This window comes from Indicator indicator, chromosome 16 (assembly GCF_027791375.1).
Source record: "Indicator indicator isolate 239-I01 chromosome 16, UM_Iind_1.1, whole genome shotgun sequence".
Lineage (NCBI taxonomy): Eukaryota > Metazoa > Chordata > Aves > Piciformes > Indicatoridae > Indicator > Indicator indicator.
In genome coordinates this window covers 4,764,315-4,783,437 of record NC_072025.1, presented here as the reverse complement: position 1 = coordinate 4,783,437, position 19,123 = coordinate 4,764,315, and the positions used below count along the sequence as shown (strand labels likewise).

General features: G+C 43.6%; 1 protein-coding gene across 2 annotated transcripts in view; it reads left to right on the top strand.

Moving 5' to 3' along the window:
* Window positions 1-15,718: 15,718 nt before the first annotated feature.
* The window catches only part of IREB2 (iron responsive element binding protein 2), a 28,921-nt gene continuing 25,516 nt past the window's right edge, over window positions 15,719-19,123 (top strand). For both annotated transcript variants that reach the window (XM_054388076.1, XM_054388078.1), the window contains exons 1-2: window positions 15,719-15,842; window positions 17,177-17,266. In XM_054388076.1, the coding sequence (XP_054244051.1) occupies window positions 15,824-15,842; window positions 17,177-17,266 (109 nt within the window). In that variant the 5' untranslated portion in view covers window positions 15,719-15,823. The remainder of the gene's footprint in view (window positions 15,843-17,176; window positions 17,267-19,123) is intronic.

Here is a 19,123-nt window from a genome sequence, read left to right as displayed (position 1 = left end):
ACTCTCTGTTCTTCCACCTTGGAAATACCTGGAGGATAAGGCTAGGAACACTACTTATTTCAGTGCAGTATCCAATCTTACCTGACCAACTTTCAGCTTTGCAAGAATAATTATCTGCTTCATGTCACCCAGGCACAGAGGATTTTTAATAGGTTCAGTGTTAGCGGAATACATGTCCTGATCAATGGACTGTGCTCAATATTCAGAATGGGAAAATCTTGATGTTGTTAGGATAATTCATAGAAAACAAATTTGTCTCTTCATCGCTTGCATAGCTATGCAGAGGAGTTTCCTTTGATAAGACTGGAAAAATCAGCCAGCTCTTCTATATGTTGCAGGGTGAGCCACAGCAGCATAAGAGAAAAACATTTGCTCTAACAAGGTCACACTTTCTTTCTCTGCCATCAGCACTCAAGATAGGATATTTCAATTGAAAAGGGCAATCTTTGCATTGCACGCTTTAACCTTAATCCAAGCCTGTTTCCAAGACCTTGGTTCAGTTGTACCAATTAAATACACTGCAGGTTAGCTCACATTGAAGCATGGGCTGAAATTAGTTCATTGTGGTTTGGATGCAGCTAAAGGTACCCCCCGGTAAGAACAAAACCTTGAGGGAGAATGACAGTGATCTATCTTTATTTTCTATCTTTTTTAAGATTCAAATTTAAACAATTGGGGTTTATTTCCAAACAAATTCCAGGACCTGCTGTGCCAAAGGGACTCTGTAAAAAGTGCCAGGCTGAGCTAGCTCAAAGCTTCTCAGTGGTGCAAACGTGTCTTGGCCACATCAAGGCTGAGAAGTAAATAGCACTATGTTTCAGGACATGCTGGGACATGCCATATCTTAGAGCAACAGCAGCCCACCAACATTGTACAGTGTTTTGCCTCCACCTCCCAGAAGGTGATGTTTGGGCTGGTACCAGGTGATGAGGCAAGCAGTAGAGACAAAACCAGACAAAGCCAGTAGGTAGCAGAGCTGTTTTGCCATTCCAGAAAAATACCACTCTTAGCAGCTACCTTTGCTAACTGTGTCTAAAGCAGCCCTGATGCACGGTTTGTGAGTGTTCAGCAAGGTATTGGTATGAACTTCACACTGTCTAGAGCAAGGGTGTTGTGATGGGCTGAAAATTACACACACACACATTAACTTTGCCAGACCAGCTCGGTTTGGAAACAAATGAAAGCTGTAATTACAAGCAAATCAACAGTCTACAATGGAATGCAATTAATATGTACAAATATACATATTTGTATTTATGGATATTTTCAACTAACAAACAGCACAAGGACCCCCCTGGTCAAAGCCCCGGGGGAGCTGCAACAGCTTCTCCTCCCCTGCCCCCCCCTTACCCCCCTGTACAAAAGGGACAAGAGAGAGAAAGCAGAGATATTAGACTTAGCCAAAAGTGATGCAGCCAAGGTCAGTAAAGCCAGTTAGTATCTCCCCTGAGCAAAGAAGTGAGAAGAGAGAGAAATTGTTTTGGGAACCAAATCTTGTGGGAGATATCTCTCCAATGGAATTGTTTAGAATAATCATTATTTTCCTTTTTACACCCAATAGTGATTTATTTACATTTTTACTACTTTCTGCTCGAGATCTGTGAAAAATTTTAAAGGCATAGTCTAAAACTACCACAGGTGTGCATTAATGAAAGCAGTGATTTCTATTTCGTTTCTAGGAAGGCTCATGCTGAGCTGTTGTGCTGCTCAGGCAAATATTCTTCAGAAATCTTTCCCATCACCTGGAAAAGACCAAGCCAAGTTTCCATCCAGTTGGCAACTACTATCCAAGTACTAAAGCATGAGCTGTGTAACTGGCTTGTGGAGGTTATGATTAAAACCAGCTCTTGAGATATGACCTACCCTGCATAACTGGGACTTTCTTCTGCCAGAATTGAAACTGTTCCTCTAAGCTTCCTCTGCAGTCTGGCATGATAGAAGTTCCTTTCTTCAGTAATTTCAGTGTGGAAGCCTCACTACTTCACTGAATTTCATGAAGTCACATTGGTTACTGGTGCATGGCTAAACTCATATGAAGAGAGACTAGGATTGGTCCAGGGTATTAGTTTTATAGCTCACTGTTGAAACAGTGCAAAGGCCAAATATTTTGTGAGTCCTCCTGGATTTCAAAGCTCTTCAAACTGAGGCAGACAAGGATCTGGAATGATTTTACTGTCCCGAAGTCTGGCACTTTTCTCCTGCTTTTCTTTTTGCTGCTGAGATTAAGCTCCTTTGGGAATGTGGATGTTGAATAATGCCAGACTGGCCAATGGAGACAGTTTTATCCACTTTGTGTAAAAAACACGAGTTCACCCCTCCCTAGATGAGGTGATGGAAGTAGAGTTACTGTAGCTGGCATTCGCACAAACTTAACTCTTGTTGATGGCTGTGTTTAGGTAACTAACTCCCAACCTATGTGCCTGCAGGCTTGGGACCATGCTGTGCACTTCATTGACCTCAGATAACTAACTGCTACATCACGACAAAGAAAGGTTTATACAGATATCTGCAGCAACTTAGCACATGTTTAACATTTCAGAAAACCAAAATTTCCCCACATAAGTTGAACACTAGGATACAGCAACCATAATCTCTGCCCTAAGGCAAGAAGAGTTCATTTTAGGATTTTTCTTTGATTTCCCATACTTTGTTCTTCTGTTACTTTCATAAAACATTTATTGTTTTTCTTTTCTCCAGGAAAAATAAATATTCAAACCAGTAAACAGATCAGGCAGTGAAGCTGGACTCAAAATAGTCCACTGTGGGAAACCCACAGTATGAAAAAAGAACCTCTGAGCCAGAAATATGATGTTGCATTGAATTGTTGAGTTCACATGCATCTGTGCCACTAGGCACTACCATGCAGGAGCAGAGCTCTCCCATGGAATGCTGGATGCCCTGGAGAGCTTGTACTGCTTTAGCTTGAGTGATCACTTTTTGTACTCTGAGTGCAAAGAGATCTAGTTCTGCTGACACGAAGCTCCAAATCCCACATGGCTGCAGAATACAGAGTCTTTGAATCCCATTAAAATATGTGCTGTCTGCATACTGCCATGTCAGAAGTGGAAAAGCTTAAGGTGTTGTCTTTGATATTACAGATGGCTGGCTGGCTAAGGAGGGCAGTGAAAAAAACGCTGGGTTTAATTGTGGAGGAATAGGGGGGAATAGATGTCATAGTGCTTTCTAATAATGTCTTTATTTTCAAAAGTCACCACATTGCCTCCCAGAACATGAAGCCAGTTTTAGTCAAAAAAACAAACCAACCAACCAGCCATGATTCTTGACATTTCGGTTTGCTCTTACTTGACTCTTGCTACACTCTGCTAACTCAGTGAAGTTCTGAAGCCAGGGATTTTGTCTTTTATCTCTCATTCTGCTTCCATGTGAGGTCCTCCCAGAATTGTCCTGCTGACATGATCTATGGCAAGCACTTAGGTTTTTTTCCATGTTCTGAAAACAAAGAGGAATCTGGCAGCTAATCTGTTTTACAATCTTGAGTATGATTTGCCATTAGAATTTGCTGCATGGTCAGACACTGCAGCTGGAGAGGAAGGGGGTGAGAATTGAAATGTTTTCTTCAGCAGGCAATACCATAGTCTTCTGCTAGGTACTGCTCTCTCCCATTCTGTCTTACTGGGAGAGGCAGTTCAGTTGCTCAAGCAGAAAGGAGGTGACAGTCTAGGGCTGATGCTTTCATGTCTAAGTAGCTACCACTGCTGGGAGATAAAGGTGCAACTGCTAATCAAGTGATCTTAGGAAACCTGCAGATAGGAGCAGCTACAGTGGGTCAGTGTAAAGGTCCTCTCTCCTCCAGTATCCAGTGCCTAAGACTCTTCCCTGAAACCCCTGTGAGATTGCATGTTCCTTCAGTGGGCTGAAAGACTTGCAGCTAGTCTGCCTCCAAGCCATGTCTTGGAAATACCTCTATGTGCTTGTGTCGCATCACTCCAGTTTCCTCACCATTGTATTCTACACACACCTCAACAAAATGCCAGGACCTTTTTAACCCCATCAAAGAGGCCAAGACACCTGCCACCTTTTTAAATGAAGTGAGAATTTTTGGCATCTCAGGTTGGGCTGAGACAGCATCACTGAAATATACAGCAGTTCAATGAGCAAGGACTTAGGGATTCTGTGAGTAAAATTAGATGTTTGCTATCCTTTTATGTTTAGCTTCAATTCTGCCCTGTGACACAAGCCCAGGCAATACACCCACAAGATGACAAACACAGAAAATACACCCCTATCTCTGGAGAAAGGTCAGTGATGTGAAGCAACCTCGATGGTAAACTGTTATTGATGTGACTCAGAGAGATGTTCTAAGCATGGATCTACCATCTATGTCAATGTGGAGATTCTGATGCTATGAAGACGTTGCTGACTGATGAAGCTATTTCTTCCTATTGCTCTTGCTGCGGCTGGGAGATTTTTAAAATGTTCCATCTGTGGAAGTTGATGTAAAATTGACACTGTGCTGTAATGATGTACAGCCTGTCTGGAACATCTAAATAATGATATTAATTTGCATATGACCCTCCATAGGGTGTGCCAGGACGCCAGCAATGACTGCAGTGAGAAGTCTGGGTTTGAAGTTACCACCCAATAACTTTTTGCAGGATTTTTTAACACTGAGCTTATGCAGTCTGTGGCAAGGCTAGAGACTGAGAACATATTGCAGTTATTAGAGAGCTTGAAGTCTAAGTTCCTTTTAAGACACGTCACCAGCAATATGTTTTAATTAAGGGTACTTTAGTGAAATAAACTGGAATCATCTGAACCTGACTTGCACCATGTTCTCTTGAGCATGATTTATTTGTTAGTTTCTTTAATGAACTTGACATCACGACTTTGTGATGAACATTGTGATGAACACAAGGACCTGCAATGCTTTCCATTAGCACAGGTTATACTAAAATATTGTAGTTATTGGCTTTGTTGCAGCAACAAAGAGAATCTTCAAAATGGGTCATAGAGCAGCTATGGGAGTGGTGTTACCAGCATTTTGACTTTTTTATTTTACCATGTGGATTGGCACTGCGTCACACAAGATTTTCTGTACAAAACTCAAACAGCTCTTTCCCCTCTCACCACAGACAGTATATTCTCAAAGCTATGGCCATAGCACACTACACTGTAGATAAAAACTTTTAAAATCTGTGATATAATACCTGGAACCACAGTGGGATCTCAGAATAAAGCTCTGGAGCTATTCTCACATGGTGGGGAGGAGAAAGGGGGGGATTTACAACTTTTTCTACATTTTCCCCCTTGATTTTGGCTAAGAAATAGAATTTAAGGAAGAGTTTGAATACACTGCTATAATTAAAAGCCTGGGAAGAGCTTTTTTGTATGCATTTAACTTACAAGCATTTGAACAAACTGCTGTATAGCTCCCTAAACTGTTTGACATTTGCTCTTGTTAGGACAGATTTGGGTTACATCTACTTTTGATCCTGATATCTTGTGAAAGAGCAATTTGCTCTCTACTAAGTTTAAACAAGTGCATGTGCTAAATGCCTGTAATAAGTGCAGTGGCCTGTTAAATTAACTTTGAATTTATTCAGGATATGTTAATTTTATGAATACTTCTGAATAAGTAATTATCATTTTGCCTGAAGCCTGTCATTTAGATGCTGCAATAATTAGGGTGCCTGTTAGCCAGATTTTATCATCTAATAACGAAAAGCAAATACAGAAGGAAATTGCTGGGTGAGGAGAAAAAGTTTGTTTCTTGAAGATACTAAGATAAAAATTTAAAAGACATGTCTCTATAAGCAAGACGAGTTAAATAAGCTTTTGAAGCTGATTCAACAGTGACACAGCAACAGCATTCCTCTCACTGATAACAGCCATCACAGCTGGGTGACTGCGGGCAGAAGCAGGCGGAGGTTGCCTCCAGCCACTCTTTGTATTGAGTAGAGCATAAGAATCTGATGGCAGTCCACTAATGTGCATCTGGTAAAGAGAACAGTTCACATATCTGGTCATAAATAGATGAGATCAGTTTCAAGAAATGATGAGAACCTACAAACATCCTGGTGTTCACTGACTGGGAATTGGCCTGAATCTTCTTCTCAGTTATCCAGTCCTGGAAGGTTATAAATCATTCTGGTACTCTGCAGTCTGGGCAGCAATTTATATATAGCTCAGTCCTATGAAACTGCATTATTGCCTTGGAAGGATTTTACTACCATAGTTACCCACTTATATGTAAAGATGTTTCTGAAAATAAACTCTTCTCACTGTAGTTTGAACATACGTTCCCAGTGGAGTCCGCTGAGTCTCTGCACTGCCCAGAGTTTACTACTGTGGCACAGAAAGTGGAAGGAACTAGCTGGCTTTGGAGGCTTGTCCATGTAAAATAAAAAGTGAAATCTATGCCTCACACAAATGTGAGACATCATGAAGCAGTGGAGTAGAGAATGCTATACACAGAGCCAGTGCCAATCAGCAGACCAAAACAACTTGCTTTTGGTCAAGGAAGCAGCTCTTGTTCCTCCTCTCCCCTGCTCAGCCAGAGTCAGGCTGTGCCTTTCTGGGTAAGTCCAGGAATAAGGCACAGGAATGTGGATGGTCAGGGATCACAGCCATGATTTACTAAAATGAAAGATGTTTGAGTGGGACACACTTTTACAACTTGATAATAGATGCAAGACTGTCCTTATACTGAAGGATGTCTTAGGCAGCTCTTTGACTCCACCTAGTTAAGGCCTCAGTCCTGCGATCAGCATGTTGTGTCCTGCTCACTTTAAAGCAGTATGGTTACTTGCTCAAAGGCTGCTTAGCATGTGTTGTCCATGCACACACATTCTTCTGCACTGGGAGATCTCGTTGCAAGGATGTTGAGGGCAACTGCTGGTGTGGGCATAAGGAATTTCTTTTAAGGTTCATCTGTAGAGTGCCAGCTGCATTTCAGACTATAACAACAGTGCCCTTTGTATATAGGACTTTAAGGACATAATTAGACTTATATTGGTATAACTACTGTCTTCTCATGTTTAGTGTTGTAAGAATAATCAGGAGGCATTCAGCCTGCACCAGAGATGTTGTTTTCTCTATAACACATGGTGAAGTCCTCTATTGTTTCTGGAAATCTTTGTAGTTTGAATGCATTATTTGGCCATCTCATCATCTGTGTGCATGATAAACTGGGTACTTTTGACTATTGTTTTATAAAACTCTAGCTGTGAAAATGAAATGGCCTTTTATCTTATTTGAGCAACAAAGTGATTTATGAAAACCCACATTCATTTCCCTGATGGGAAGTTTGCATGTGCTTTAAGTCTCTGAGCTGGCTGTGAGCAGAGACTGTGCCTTTGCCAGAGTTCTTCATCATTCATATTATTGGAGTGCCCAGACTCCATTTGTGCTAGGTGCTGAGACAGTGTAAGGGACCTCCCAAACTTCAGTCTCTGTACATGCTCTGGGGCAATAGTCCTGAGGACAGGAAGACACACTCTTCTTTCCCCTAGGGTTCAAGTGGTCACACAGAGGTTGTCATCTCTGGTATTTCATAGATGAATTGGAGAGACAGGAGGAAGATCAGAGCAGCACAGAAAATAAATCATTCACATAGCCTTGCTTCAGTGCCTCCTTTCTCAGCTCTCTCCACAGCAAGGCCTTCCTCCAGAGCCATACCGTTTTCACATCAGTGGGTTCTTCGTTCAACTTGGGCCTGGGAAACATTGTCCTCTGAGTGGAGTGGGGGTTGGGGCAGTGGTTTGTGTCTCAGGACAACCCTCACTTGTGTGAAATGAAGCTGTGCTTAACTTTAATCTGTAGTTATATCTGAGTGCTTCCAGATTGGTCTGAGCAGCCATGATAGCTGGCTGAGGCCACTTGGCTTCATCTAGTGAAAGGTAAATGACTGAAAGGATGAAAACAGGGCTTTTTAATTGCCAAGCCACTTGAATCAATAGGGAAGTCTGCAGGCTACTACGTGTGGTCTCCATGGACCCCATATGAAAGATGAAGGCAGCTGTGACCTCGCTTCACCACCCTTGCCTCAATCAATAGCTACCAGCTTTTAAAGTCCCAAAAGGTGTGATTAAAGCCTCTGCTGCATGAAGTTAGCATTTCCTAGCACACAACCCATTGTCCTGACTGAAAGGGCCTAAAAGCCTTATTCTGTGAGGGTTAATGACCAGCTGTCCCTGGAAGGAAGCCCATCAGGCCTGGCTCTCAGTGCCAGGAATTACTGCAGCTGATTTCATTTCCCTCTGCATCCATGTCTTAGCTTGAGTGGACAGCATGGAGCACTCCACCTGAGTGAGTATACATGTGCAGCAGCAATCCCAGTGGCGTCCTGGGAGGGGACTGGAAAGGTAGTTAGTGTAATTCAGTACTGTTGTGTGGAAGATGCTCTTAGTTGATGAGAGGAAGCATCAGAGGGATGCAAACTCAAACCCTTCCATACATGGGAGGATGACAGTTCATGTTTCAAGTATATGTATCCAGCACTGTCTCTGGAGCAGTCACTCTTACTGTGCTTGTGTAAATATGATAATGCTAGCAAGGCTTAAATCAGACTGTCCCCTGTAATAGCCAGGCTTTTTGTGAAGAGGACAATTACACTGTAAGGACAGGTCTATGGTTAGCGACAGCAGATGCTTCAGCACATTTAATAGAAAGGAACAAAGCAAAAGTTGTCTCATCTACGCTGTATGTAATCTGCACATTTCACAGTGTTAGCTAATGTTGATGCATCATTCTCTGTGGGCCACTTCAATGTCACCATTTTCATGCAGACTTCCAACAGTACATACATCAACTTAAAAGGATTCCAGGAGCAGCTGGCTTTCTTACTTGCATTTTTCTTTTGCTCTGTCTCATCATTGATCTCTGAGCTCAAGAGGCTGTGAGGATGTGTCACTCCAAGGAAAACACTAATACTGGTCTCTTGCTCTCCACATGGTGTATTATTGACTGTATGTTACTACACTCAGCAGCACAGTTAGGGAATGGGGTTAGCACAGTATAATGAGGGTACATGCTAATTACTGGAAAGTCATTACCAGTCTTATGATGTGTTTTTGCAGTTCTTAATTAAGGCTTTTATTTTCCTTTGTATGTTAAAATTTTGAGAAACTTTGATTTTTAATCCTCAGCTCCTTGTAGCCAGCAGCAGCTTTGCTTTTGTAGAAAAAAAAAAAAAAGCCTTGTAGGTCATCTTTCCATAGGTTATGCCTTGCAGGGCAGTCTGTGTATAAGAGCAGCTCATTAAGGATTGGAGGCAGAAATAAATGTGTGCATACATGAGTATGGAGCACAGATGAATCCAGTCATGATTCAGTTTGAACACAAGATTAGTTTCCTTTGAAATGCCATCAGAAAGCATTTGCTCACAATCTAGGTCACAGCAACAAAGGCTATGGGAGGGACTGACTGAAGGCAAAAGGAGTGAAGCTGAAATTACCTATGTGCAACAGCTGTCTAAGTCTAAGCCAGATGTCAGCAATGTTAAGTACTCTGTGGCAATAGCAGGCTGTACCCGGGTAGACCCTGTAGTGGGAACAGACTGAATTGTACATTTATGTAAGTCCACACAATGACCTCATATCTGTCTTACCTATGCTATTGCTAAAAATCTCTGCTTCTCTTCATGCTAAAACTATGCTGAACACTCATTTTCACAGAGAGCTAATACCACATTTTTTTTGTTTCACTTCCTTCCCTGAATAAAATAATTGTTCTTTGAACTCAGCACCATGAACTAAACATTGATACAGATTAAGATGACCAGCAGATGATGGGAAACAGAAAATCCAGCCAGATTCATTCAGCATAAACAAATATTTTGAGGTGCATTGCTTAGGCAATGATTAGTTTGCCAGCTGTAGGCAGAGGAAATTAAAAAGATGGAGTATGCTGAAAAGTGCAGAAGGAAAGAAACTACACCAAGGTACAGTGACTCATAATGCAGCAGGGAAAGAGTGGGGTTTAGACTAGGATCTGCTGGATTTTGAGATTCTTGCCTCTTTGAGAGTCAGTCCATCAGTGAGATGCTTTCTATACTGTTATGCCAACAGTGGGGCAGAAACTTTCAGGGTTTTAACAGGCAGGAGGAGGGGGGAAAGCCCTGCATAAAACCCAAGCTCTCATAAGAGGAAAATATTGCATACACCTTTTCAAAATCCTTTAGGATGCAGCTGCAGATAATGAAGACAAATGATGCCTTCAAAATGTCAATAAAGATAATAATGGAAACAAACTATGCCTAGAATTCACCTCTGCTTTAGATTCTGATGGCAACAAAGATAATGGCATAATGGAGCCCATTAATGCAGAAGGGAGCAGAAATAGACAAAAGCCAGAAGGATGAAGAGTTATTTAAAATCTCAAAGTGATGTGTACATAAGAGCCTGAGGCAAAAAATCACTGAGATCCTGAAAACATGAACAGTACATGCTGAGTACCATTACCACATGATGGTCTCACTACCTTTACTCACAGACAGTGTGGGTAGCGTCTCTAGTGCCCTCTCCAAAAAGAGGTATCTCAGCAAGCAGCATTGAGTGTCAAGTAATCAGAATGTTTTGAGAAATACAATTACTCTTGTCAAGAAACATCAAACAGGCCCCAAACCTCTCCTGCCCGTAATGGAACACTAACAAGGAAAATTCAGTAGGTTTAGAGCAGGATTTCCACTTAAAAAGCAACCACCTATGGAAAACATCCCAGTAATTTTGGCACTCAATGGTACTACAAGACACATGGGACAGGTAGTTCCAAGTTCCTCCTCCTGTTTTAGATGGTATCACTAACTTCAGTCTGAAGATATGGAATATGCCTGCTTATGGTAAGTTCTTTTTGGTATCCTGGAGATTCTCATAATCCCTGCAAAATATGAAAAAATCTGAGAGAAGGAAATCTAATCTATGTGCACCTCTAAACAAGAATTTTAGTCACCTTATCACTTCACATCTAATGCTATCTGATAATGCAGCAAGACTAGAGTGTCCTTTTGTGTCACTTCCTCTGATTTATAAGAAAATTTGGGACAAATTAAATGAAATGGCATATAAAAAACATATTTTGAGCTGGAAGTTCTGGAGAGGGAACTGAGAAGATCTAAGGATAGGACTTAACAGATGGGGAAGCAGAAAGCCTGGTTCATTTCTGTCAAATTCATCACAGGATTCCTGGAGGTTAATGTAGGTGCCGCCAGAGCCCTCATGAACCCTGCGCAGCAGGGAGGCCTGTTCCATATACAACGAAACATGAAGTTGTCACTGAGGTCTGTTGAGGATGAGGCTGTAGGCTTAAGGGGCATGCACACCATCGGAATAGCTGCACTTACAGATCAGTGCTGAAAGTACAGCTGGCAGCCCGTGTTAGTAAGGTTTGATCTGTTCTCGTTGGAGATCACACATATGAGAGTCTGACTACTAACTTCACAAGAATGGTTTAGAAATTATCTTGTTGCACTTCAAGGTGTCTCCTCCCCTGGTTTATCATCTCTGTGCAATTGAGAATCTCTCTCACACCTGCCCTTGAAACCTCAGCCTAGTCCTTTTTAATCTTGCCCTGGTAGCTATCTAGACTTTCATGCATCTGTAAAAATCCCCAGAGTCTCAATATAATCGCTCCCAGAAAACCTGCCTGTGTGAAGGAGTGTCTGACACATGGGACAGTGGGGTGGTAGAAGAAGGCTATGCCACAGCTTCTGATGGTCACTGTTACTCTGGGCTTCCCCAGCCACCTGTCACCTCTCAGATGCTGCAGCTTATTGCATCAGGAGTAGTCCCTGTTACGGATACATGGTGCATATTTCAGTGGAGCCTGTGGTTGGAGGCAACAGTACATTAATTCTAAATAAAAAAATTACTGCTACTAAGAGAACAAAGACTTTCAACTGAGATTAACATTTGATTGCCTGGGCGGTAGGTATCAAAGGGCTTTATGGCCCTTCAGTCCAGCTGGACTCAGCACAGCTGCTCCTCAACTGGTTTAAAGATGCTTCAAGAGAACACCACTTCCTGCTATTGCTGTTCTTCTGGAAGGTGCACCAACCCTCTCAGCTTAGCTCAGACTTGCTCTTCCACCTCCTCCTCCCCTGTGTTTTTGCTTCAGGCCTAGCAGCCTCATTCCTGCATCCTCTCTGCACTTCTCAGTAACAACCTTCAGCATGAAATTGATAAGGAGAGCATGGTGGGGTGATACCAGTAAGCAAATGCACACACAAAGTGAAGCTGTATGTCAGGTTCCTCTTGCTCAGCTCTCCCCCCTAAACTGGGCTCAGGGACCAGGAAGGTATAGCTCTGGTTACTTCTGCCCTGATGGGGCAAGGTGTGCTCTGATGTAGCCAGCCAACTACTCACCTGCCTTGGGGCTGCTCAGTAGAGGCAGTAGCACAGGTATTTCCCACAGAGGTCATGTGGAGGCGAAACTTTCAGAGGGTGAGGTTCGCACAGCGAGCAAGAATAATTGTTTCTGCCTCTGTAGTTGTTGACAGGGTGCAGAAACCTCTAGTAGCAATGAGGGGATAAAGAAGAGGTGGAAGACTCAAGCCTCTAACTGCACTTGGAAGTGAACAATAGAGTGCATACATCTAAAAGATAATGGCTGTGCTGAAAAACCTGAGATAGCAGGACTAGAGCAGCTCCTCTTCCACTAAAGAGTTGCAGATGGGTGATCCTGGTGGAAAGCTGAACAGCAGAGAAGTAGGTTTCAGAGTTTGTTTAAGCTCCTTTTGTTGCTCTGCACTGCAACCAGTAAGACTCTTGCCATGCTCTAGCCTACATTTCACTCTATCCCTAGGATGCAGATGCCATCTGCAGGAGCAGCTCGATCCAACCTCCTACAATAGCTACGAAGGGAAGATGTAATTCTAGTAGGTGGTGTCAGAAGAGAGTCTGCCTGCTTCACTCCGAGAAGGAAGCACAACCCCTTTTTTGTGGCAAAAGATGCAATGGCGAGTGGCAGCAAAACTGCCTCTTTCAGTTAGGGTCCAGGGGTGTGAGAGACTGTTTAGCTGAGGCACTGCTCCTATTTTAGGCTGTAGATGGAAGATTTCTCCCTGCAGTCTGGGGGGTTCCCACCTCCAACAAAAATATGTTACTTGCTCTCACAGCTAACTTCTTCCCTGGTATGGTTCCTGAGTTTTCTTAAATGTACACATTTGCGGGACTCTTACCTAATCCTGATGTGAGGACCATTTTCCAAGACAGTATGGTGTTCTTTTCTCAGACTTTACTGGCTTAAGAAGGATGGGTATGGTTTTGGAAGGTTAACCAGTTGCATTTTATCTTGCTAAAAGCCTCATGCAGTACAATACATTAAGAATTCCTTAGCACACTGCCACCATCTCTCTGTCCTTTGGGTGACAGTGCTGGCAATGAAATATAAAGAGTAAGCTAAAACTTGAACTTGCTGTGAGCCAGGTCCTAACTCACCAGAAAACAAACCACAGAAAATAGTTTATCCAGCTGTGCAAGTTTCCACAGATGACTGAATATTGTCAGGTGCAGATAAGCTGTCATCAAATTGGAAGCATTTAATAGCAATCAGCAGTTAAAAATAATTTTAATACCATCCATGCTTCCCTTGTGCACCAGGGAATTGCAGTGCCTGGTGCTGAAGGGTGTAACTTTAAGATCATTCTTGCCAACTGTTTTATTAAATCCCCCAAATTTCTTTCTTGTGGATGTTTGGAATGTCTTCCCTGCTGCCATCCCTCTCTGAAAGGATGGAGCTCTGGGCTCCCTGCAGCTGGGATGTGCCCAACAATCTTGCCCAGTGCTCAGCCCTCCTTGCTTTTTTCCCTCCAAATGTGAGAAATGCACATAGTGGTACTTGCCAAATCAAGCATTCTCCTGCAGCGAATGAAGCAAGCAAACAATTTAGCCCTCCAAATCATATGTGAGCAGATGGCAGGTTAGCTCTACTGTCTTGAGAGGGAAAACACTTGTTCCCAGAAGTTTAGGGGTGAAAGCTCAGCCAGCAGTGCCTGGGCTTGGTACCTGAGGTACGAAAGCTGAAATGTGGCTCCCTCAGTTTCCAGCTGCGTTTAGGAAAGGCGGCAACAGATGCCATCCATTTAAAACAAGCATGTCAGCAACAAGCAGTCTGAACCAAACCAGATATCATCTCCATGGCTGCTAAGTCTGGTACTTCACAGACTGCCAGAAGTGCTGGACAGTGTAGCTTGAGGTTCCCCAGTCACTTATTGTATTTCCTAAAATGAAGACCTCAAGGCTCGCAACTCAGATATTGCAGTTAATCTATCATCAGACCAAAACCAGTCCTGCTTCATTACATCCCTGGGAAGAGACTTTGCATACACTTAAACTCTGCTGAGGCAATTTTTCAAGCTCCCAAACGATAAAGGACCAATGGTACTGCAACCTGAAAATAGGTGCTTGGCTTAAGAAGAGTAGAAGTTCACCATACTACTCTCTGATCTATTTGGAAGTAAGCATGCCTACTCTACCGAATTTCCTTTTTGGAACTAATAAACTTCTCACAGCAAGGCTGTTCTCCCAAATAAAATAATCCACTTTGCTGCTTGAGCCTGGCGATGAGTTCTGGCTGTGTTAGTGTCTAAACCCTAGACATTATCTGTATCTTAGAGCCTGGAGAAACTAGTGTGGCTTGACTAGATCACCACATGTGACCTCATGTGCTGCCACTGCTGGAGATCAAGACAAAAATAAAATTTCACCACCCTGCTAAGAAATCATAATTTAAAAGCAAGAAAAGAAAAAAGAAAATAAATTGTGTTCCAAAAAAATCTAGCATCAGAGACTAAGAACACATCAAGGGCAAGCCTAGCTGGGTGACAAAATGGCAGCTTTCCACTCTTTCCAGTGTGGGCTGTGGTGCTGTTAATGCTCTGCATCAGGAATCAGCACATGGGGGTGTTTAACCCTCTGTCACGGTAGAGGTTTGCTAGTACTTACTTGCTTGAAGGCTGTTTTGCACCCATTTAGCAATAGAAGGCAAAAACATAACACTGCCACGAGCATAACATAAGCGAGTTCTGGAGTGCTGCTGCAGTGGCCCCAAGTGTCTGTGGGCTCTCTGCTAATACCCACTAACGGAAACACGCATCCTCAGTCCCGTTTCGGCCTAACGGATGGCAGCCTTGAACGTTACAGTGCTTTGCTTCCATCCACTACAAGCCTCGAATGCCTTCGGAAACGCCCTTCAACCACGGCTGCTGCCTGTTCCAAGCACTACAGAACGGGCTTTTGCGGCAGGGCACAGGACACAGCCTGCGCAGCTTTGGCTCTTGGGAGATTCCCTCAGCCACCTACGTGAGGTACCACAAGCCCCTGTGCTGCACGGCTGACGTGCGAGGTTGCGTACAGCGCCTCAGCCCCACTTCAGCTTCAACTCGGGCAGGACACCGAGCGCAGGCGAGAGTCGGCAGACACCAACCACAACACCACTACTTCGCGAGAAGGCTGCCGAGCCCCTCCCCGCCGCGTCAGCCACAGTCACGTCACGTGGGCCCGCACGTACTCGGGTCAATAGACGGTGCCCGCGGCCACGCTCGCGCAGGGGATGCAGATGGCTCTAGCGGGAAGCACTTCCCTAAAGGGCAGCTGTGGCCCTAAGGTTCCATCAGCGGCCGCACAAGTATCGCGAGAGCAAAAGGCTACCCCTGTCGGCTGCTTCCGGCCTTCCACGAAGCGTCGCGAGATCTCGTGCCCTTCCTCCACGACATCGCGGCGCGTTGCTTTCGCCTCGGCTCTCGCGAGATTGTGCTCCGCCTCCGTGAGCGCCGGTCAGGACATCGTGAGAGCTGGGACGGCCCCACTTGGGCCAGCTCCCCCAGCCCCCTGTTCCTCTCCCGGCAGAGCTAATATGGTCGCCAGCGATGGACCCTGTAAAGCCAGGTCAGTGAGAGAGGGCGTGCTGTCGCCCGCGGAGCTGTCCCCAGGTCAGAGGTCTGTCGCTATCCCACCCGGCGGGACCCCGGCGGCCTGGGCTGTCGTCTTGTCCTCTCCGCACCGGGCGGCAGCGAAGTGGGGCCCTCGGTGGTGCGCGTCTCCTGTCCTGCTGGTCTCTCCTTCCCACCTCCGTTGCGCGGCTGCCGGAGGCCCTTTGTGCAGGAGCGTTGTCGTAGGCCTGCGGCGGGCAGGAGCGGGTGGCATCTCTCTCCCTGGTTGCTCTGGAGCACAGGCCGCCCCCCGAACGGACCCGTTACCGCCCCCGGCGGAGGTTGCCCCTGTTGCCAGCGGAGCTTTGTTCTCGGCTCTGGGGTCGGCTTCGAGGCCTGCTCATTTTCTGGCTGCTGTATGCGGTTGAAGCCCATCCGGTCGAGCATCCCGTTATTTCTTACGACCATTTTGCCCCTTTTTCTCTTCTCTCTGCCGCAAACGCTATAGCGGGCGGGGGATGTCATGCCCAAAAAAGTGTCTCCTCGAAGGGCTGAGACCTAAACGGTACTTGGCTCAATTATAGGGGCATGTTAATAATTTCGATGTTCAAATGACGCAATTTTCGTTATCAGTTGATGATACAGCATTTGTTTTTCAGGGAACGTGTAACTGTAGTGTAGTAAGATCAAACCAGACACCAAACAAAGGCTGAATGTTCTGCAGATCCACCTTCCGGGATTTGTGCTCAGAGGAGCAGCTCGATGATATCAGAACTAACACCGTTTTCCTTGCTGTTTGTAATCTAGATTATATTTCCTTATGAAGCTCTTTAGACCTGAGGGAATATATCATTGGCACTATCCTTTTAATTTGCTGGCACTGATTTAAAACATTCTTGAACCTCTGCTCTCCTTAAGCTCTTCATTCCACCTATTAACTGTATTGTGGTTTATATGTCTCTTGTTTGCTTCTCATTAGCCTGGCACTTAGTGCTTTATGTTTTCTACTGTAATAAAACCTGTATCTCTTATCTGAGTTGGTGAGGTGCATTTATCCTCCTTTGTAGATGGTAAACTGAGACAATAAAGGTCAAGCGTATTCAGGCGTGTGACTATGTGTAATTACTTGCATGACCTGTATGTACCTAGCATTACAGACACTTCTAGAATTAATCGTAGTCAAACATCTACATCATCAGGTGTCTTAAACCATTTAGAAACCTTTCCATACTATGATATCCTTACAGTCCTAGAGGAACATTATTTTATCAGAAATAAAAAAGCTGCTCTTGTACATGCTCAAACGTTTCATTCTTTGTCTGTAACTTCTTAATTTTTTGTTTTCCTCAGGAAGCCCTTACCAGCCTGTAATTGAAACATTAGGAAGCTATCCTCAAAAGAAGTTCTACAATGTCTCAAAGCTTGGAGGCGCCAAGTATGGTAATGATGCTTTTGGGTTGTTTGCCATTAGGATGGTGCCAGCAGTAAACACGCATCACTTACTGCTGTAAGATTTTAGGAGATGTAATCCTGAACAGGTGCATTTGAAAACTTGTGATTTTGTAGCCTGTTACTGCTTGATGTAACTTTTATTCGGTAGAGAAGAAGGCATAGGTGTTACTGGAGTTTTCAGCAATACTCCAAATCAGAATAATTTATTTTCTGGAAAAAAGAATGAATAAAAACTCCTATGTAGTACTTCAAAAATAAATACAGTTTTTATTACAATCTTGCACTGCTTCTTGGGGTTCTAGTTTCCCCTTACCGGGAGCTTCAGACAGTGAGTTCAGTGTGTTTACGGGAGCATAGCTTCTATTGCAGTGGCTGCAGGAAGATGGGGCTTTGTGGTGGTCATACAGTTACTTAATCGGGGCGTATTGTTGGTGTGCAAGACAGCATTAGGTGGTATGTGCCAGAAAGACTTTTTTTGGGGTCTCTGTGTTTGGGTGCCTTTACAAAGAAAAGCATGTGCCCATGTGATGGAGGAGGGAAATACATGCTGATGGACAGAGCCACAGATCAGTGTCAAATAGAATAGGCTTTACTATGGCAAATAATCAAAACAAACTTTAATTATTCTCTCGCTTTACTCTCTTGTTAAACTTGTAAAATGCTTACTTGAGGTACATGTTAAAGGGGTAATTTTTTTTATTCATTTTGCAATTACTGGATTACTTTCATGTATTCACAGAATTTGTGATGTGTTTCTTAACTTAAAAATTGCCAGTGGATATTTCACTTTAACCCCATATTTGACAGCAGTAATGACTCCCCTGTTGTTTGAAGGGAAGAGAGAGGAGCTAGTGCATGGTGGCTTCTGAAACTGTTGTGCAGCAGCTGTGTACTCTTGAACATTTCTGCCGTTTGTAATAAAGCAGTTAATCTTTCAGATAAGCACATAAGAAAAAGACAGAATGCTGCTGCTTGTGGCTTTGTCCAGGAAGAAGCAGTAGTATGATAGTAACAAAGCCAGTCAGGTCTACAGCATTTTTTCAAAACGCTTGGTGTCAGAGATAGAAATGCAAAGAGAAGACACTGCCTTCTTCTAAGATGTGCCACAAAGCTTGGAGCAGCAGATATTCCTTAAGACGTTTGTAGGAGTCTTAATAGACTAGATAAGATTAAGAGTGTCTTTGACTTCCAATAGAATCTTCAATGCAGAAGCTGGAAGCCTCATACTAACTCCATTTTAGCAAGATACTAAAGAAAATGTAGACATGATATGGGACAGCACTGATAGCACATCCAGCACCTTGAATTGCTCATTGCATTTCCTGCTACAATATGAATTTTGGCTTTTACCTGTCTATTCTCTCCCTTGGGACTTCTGACTGATCTGACAATAGGTGGCTGTTCAAATGGATCAGATGATTACTGTAAATTTAATTGATTTATTTAACAATTTTCTAGTGAGAATTTATTTTGTAGTATTGAGTTATGGATAAATGGTAGCTAGAAGGAGCTCAGAATGGTTTGGGGCAGAGGGAACATCCAGAGGTTTTGGCTGATCAAGTAAATTCTAGTTCTAGCAAGAGTCTGGACTGTCTCAGTTGAGCTGTGCAAGTGGTGACTACCTCTCTTGTCTGTGTGCTTAACTACCCTCCCTGTGAACTTTTTTCCCTTTGTCCAGTCACAGTGTCTCTTCCTGCGCCTTGCAACTTTTCTTTATCTTTTCACTGTTTGTCTCTTGAGATCAGGCCTCTGCGGTTCCTATTAGGTTGAGTATGGCAACATGTAGCTTTTCTTCTCAGGATGAGCAAATCTGGGTCTCCCAAGTGCTCCTGTGTGTCAAGTACA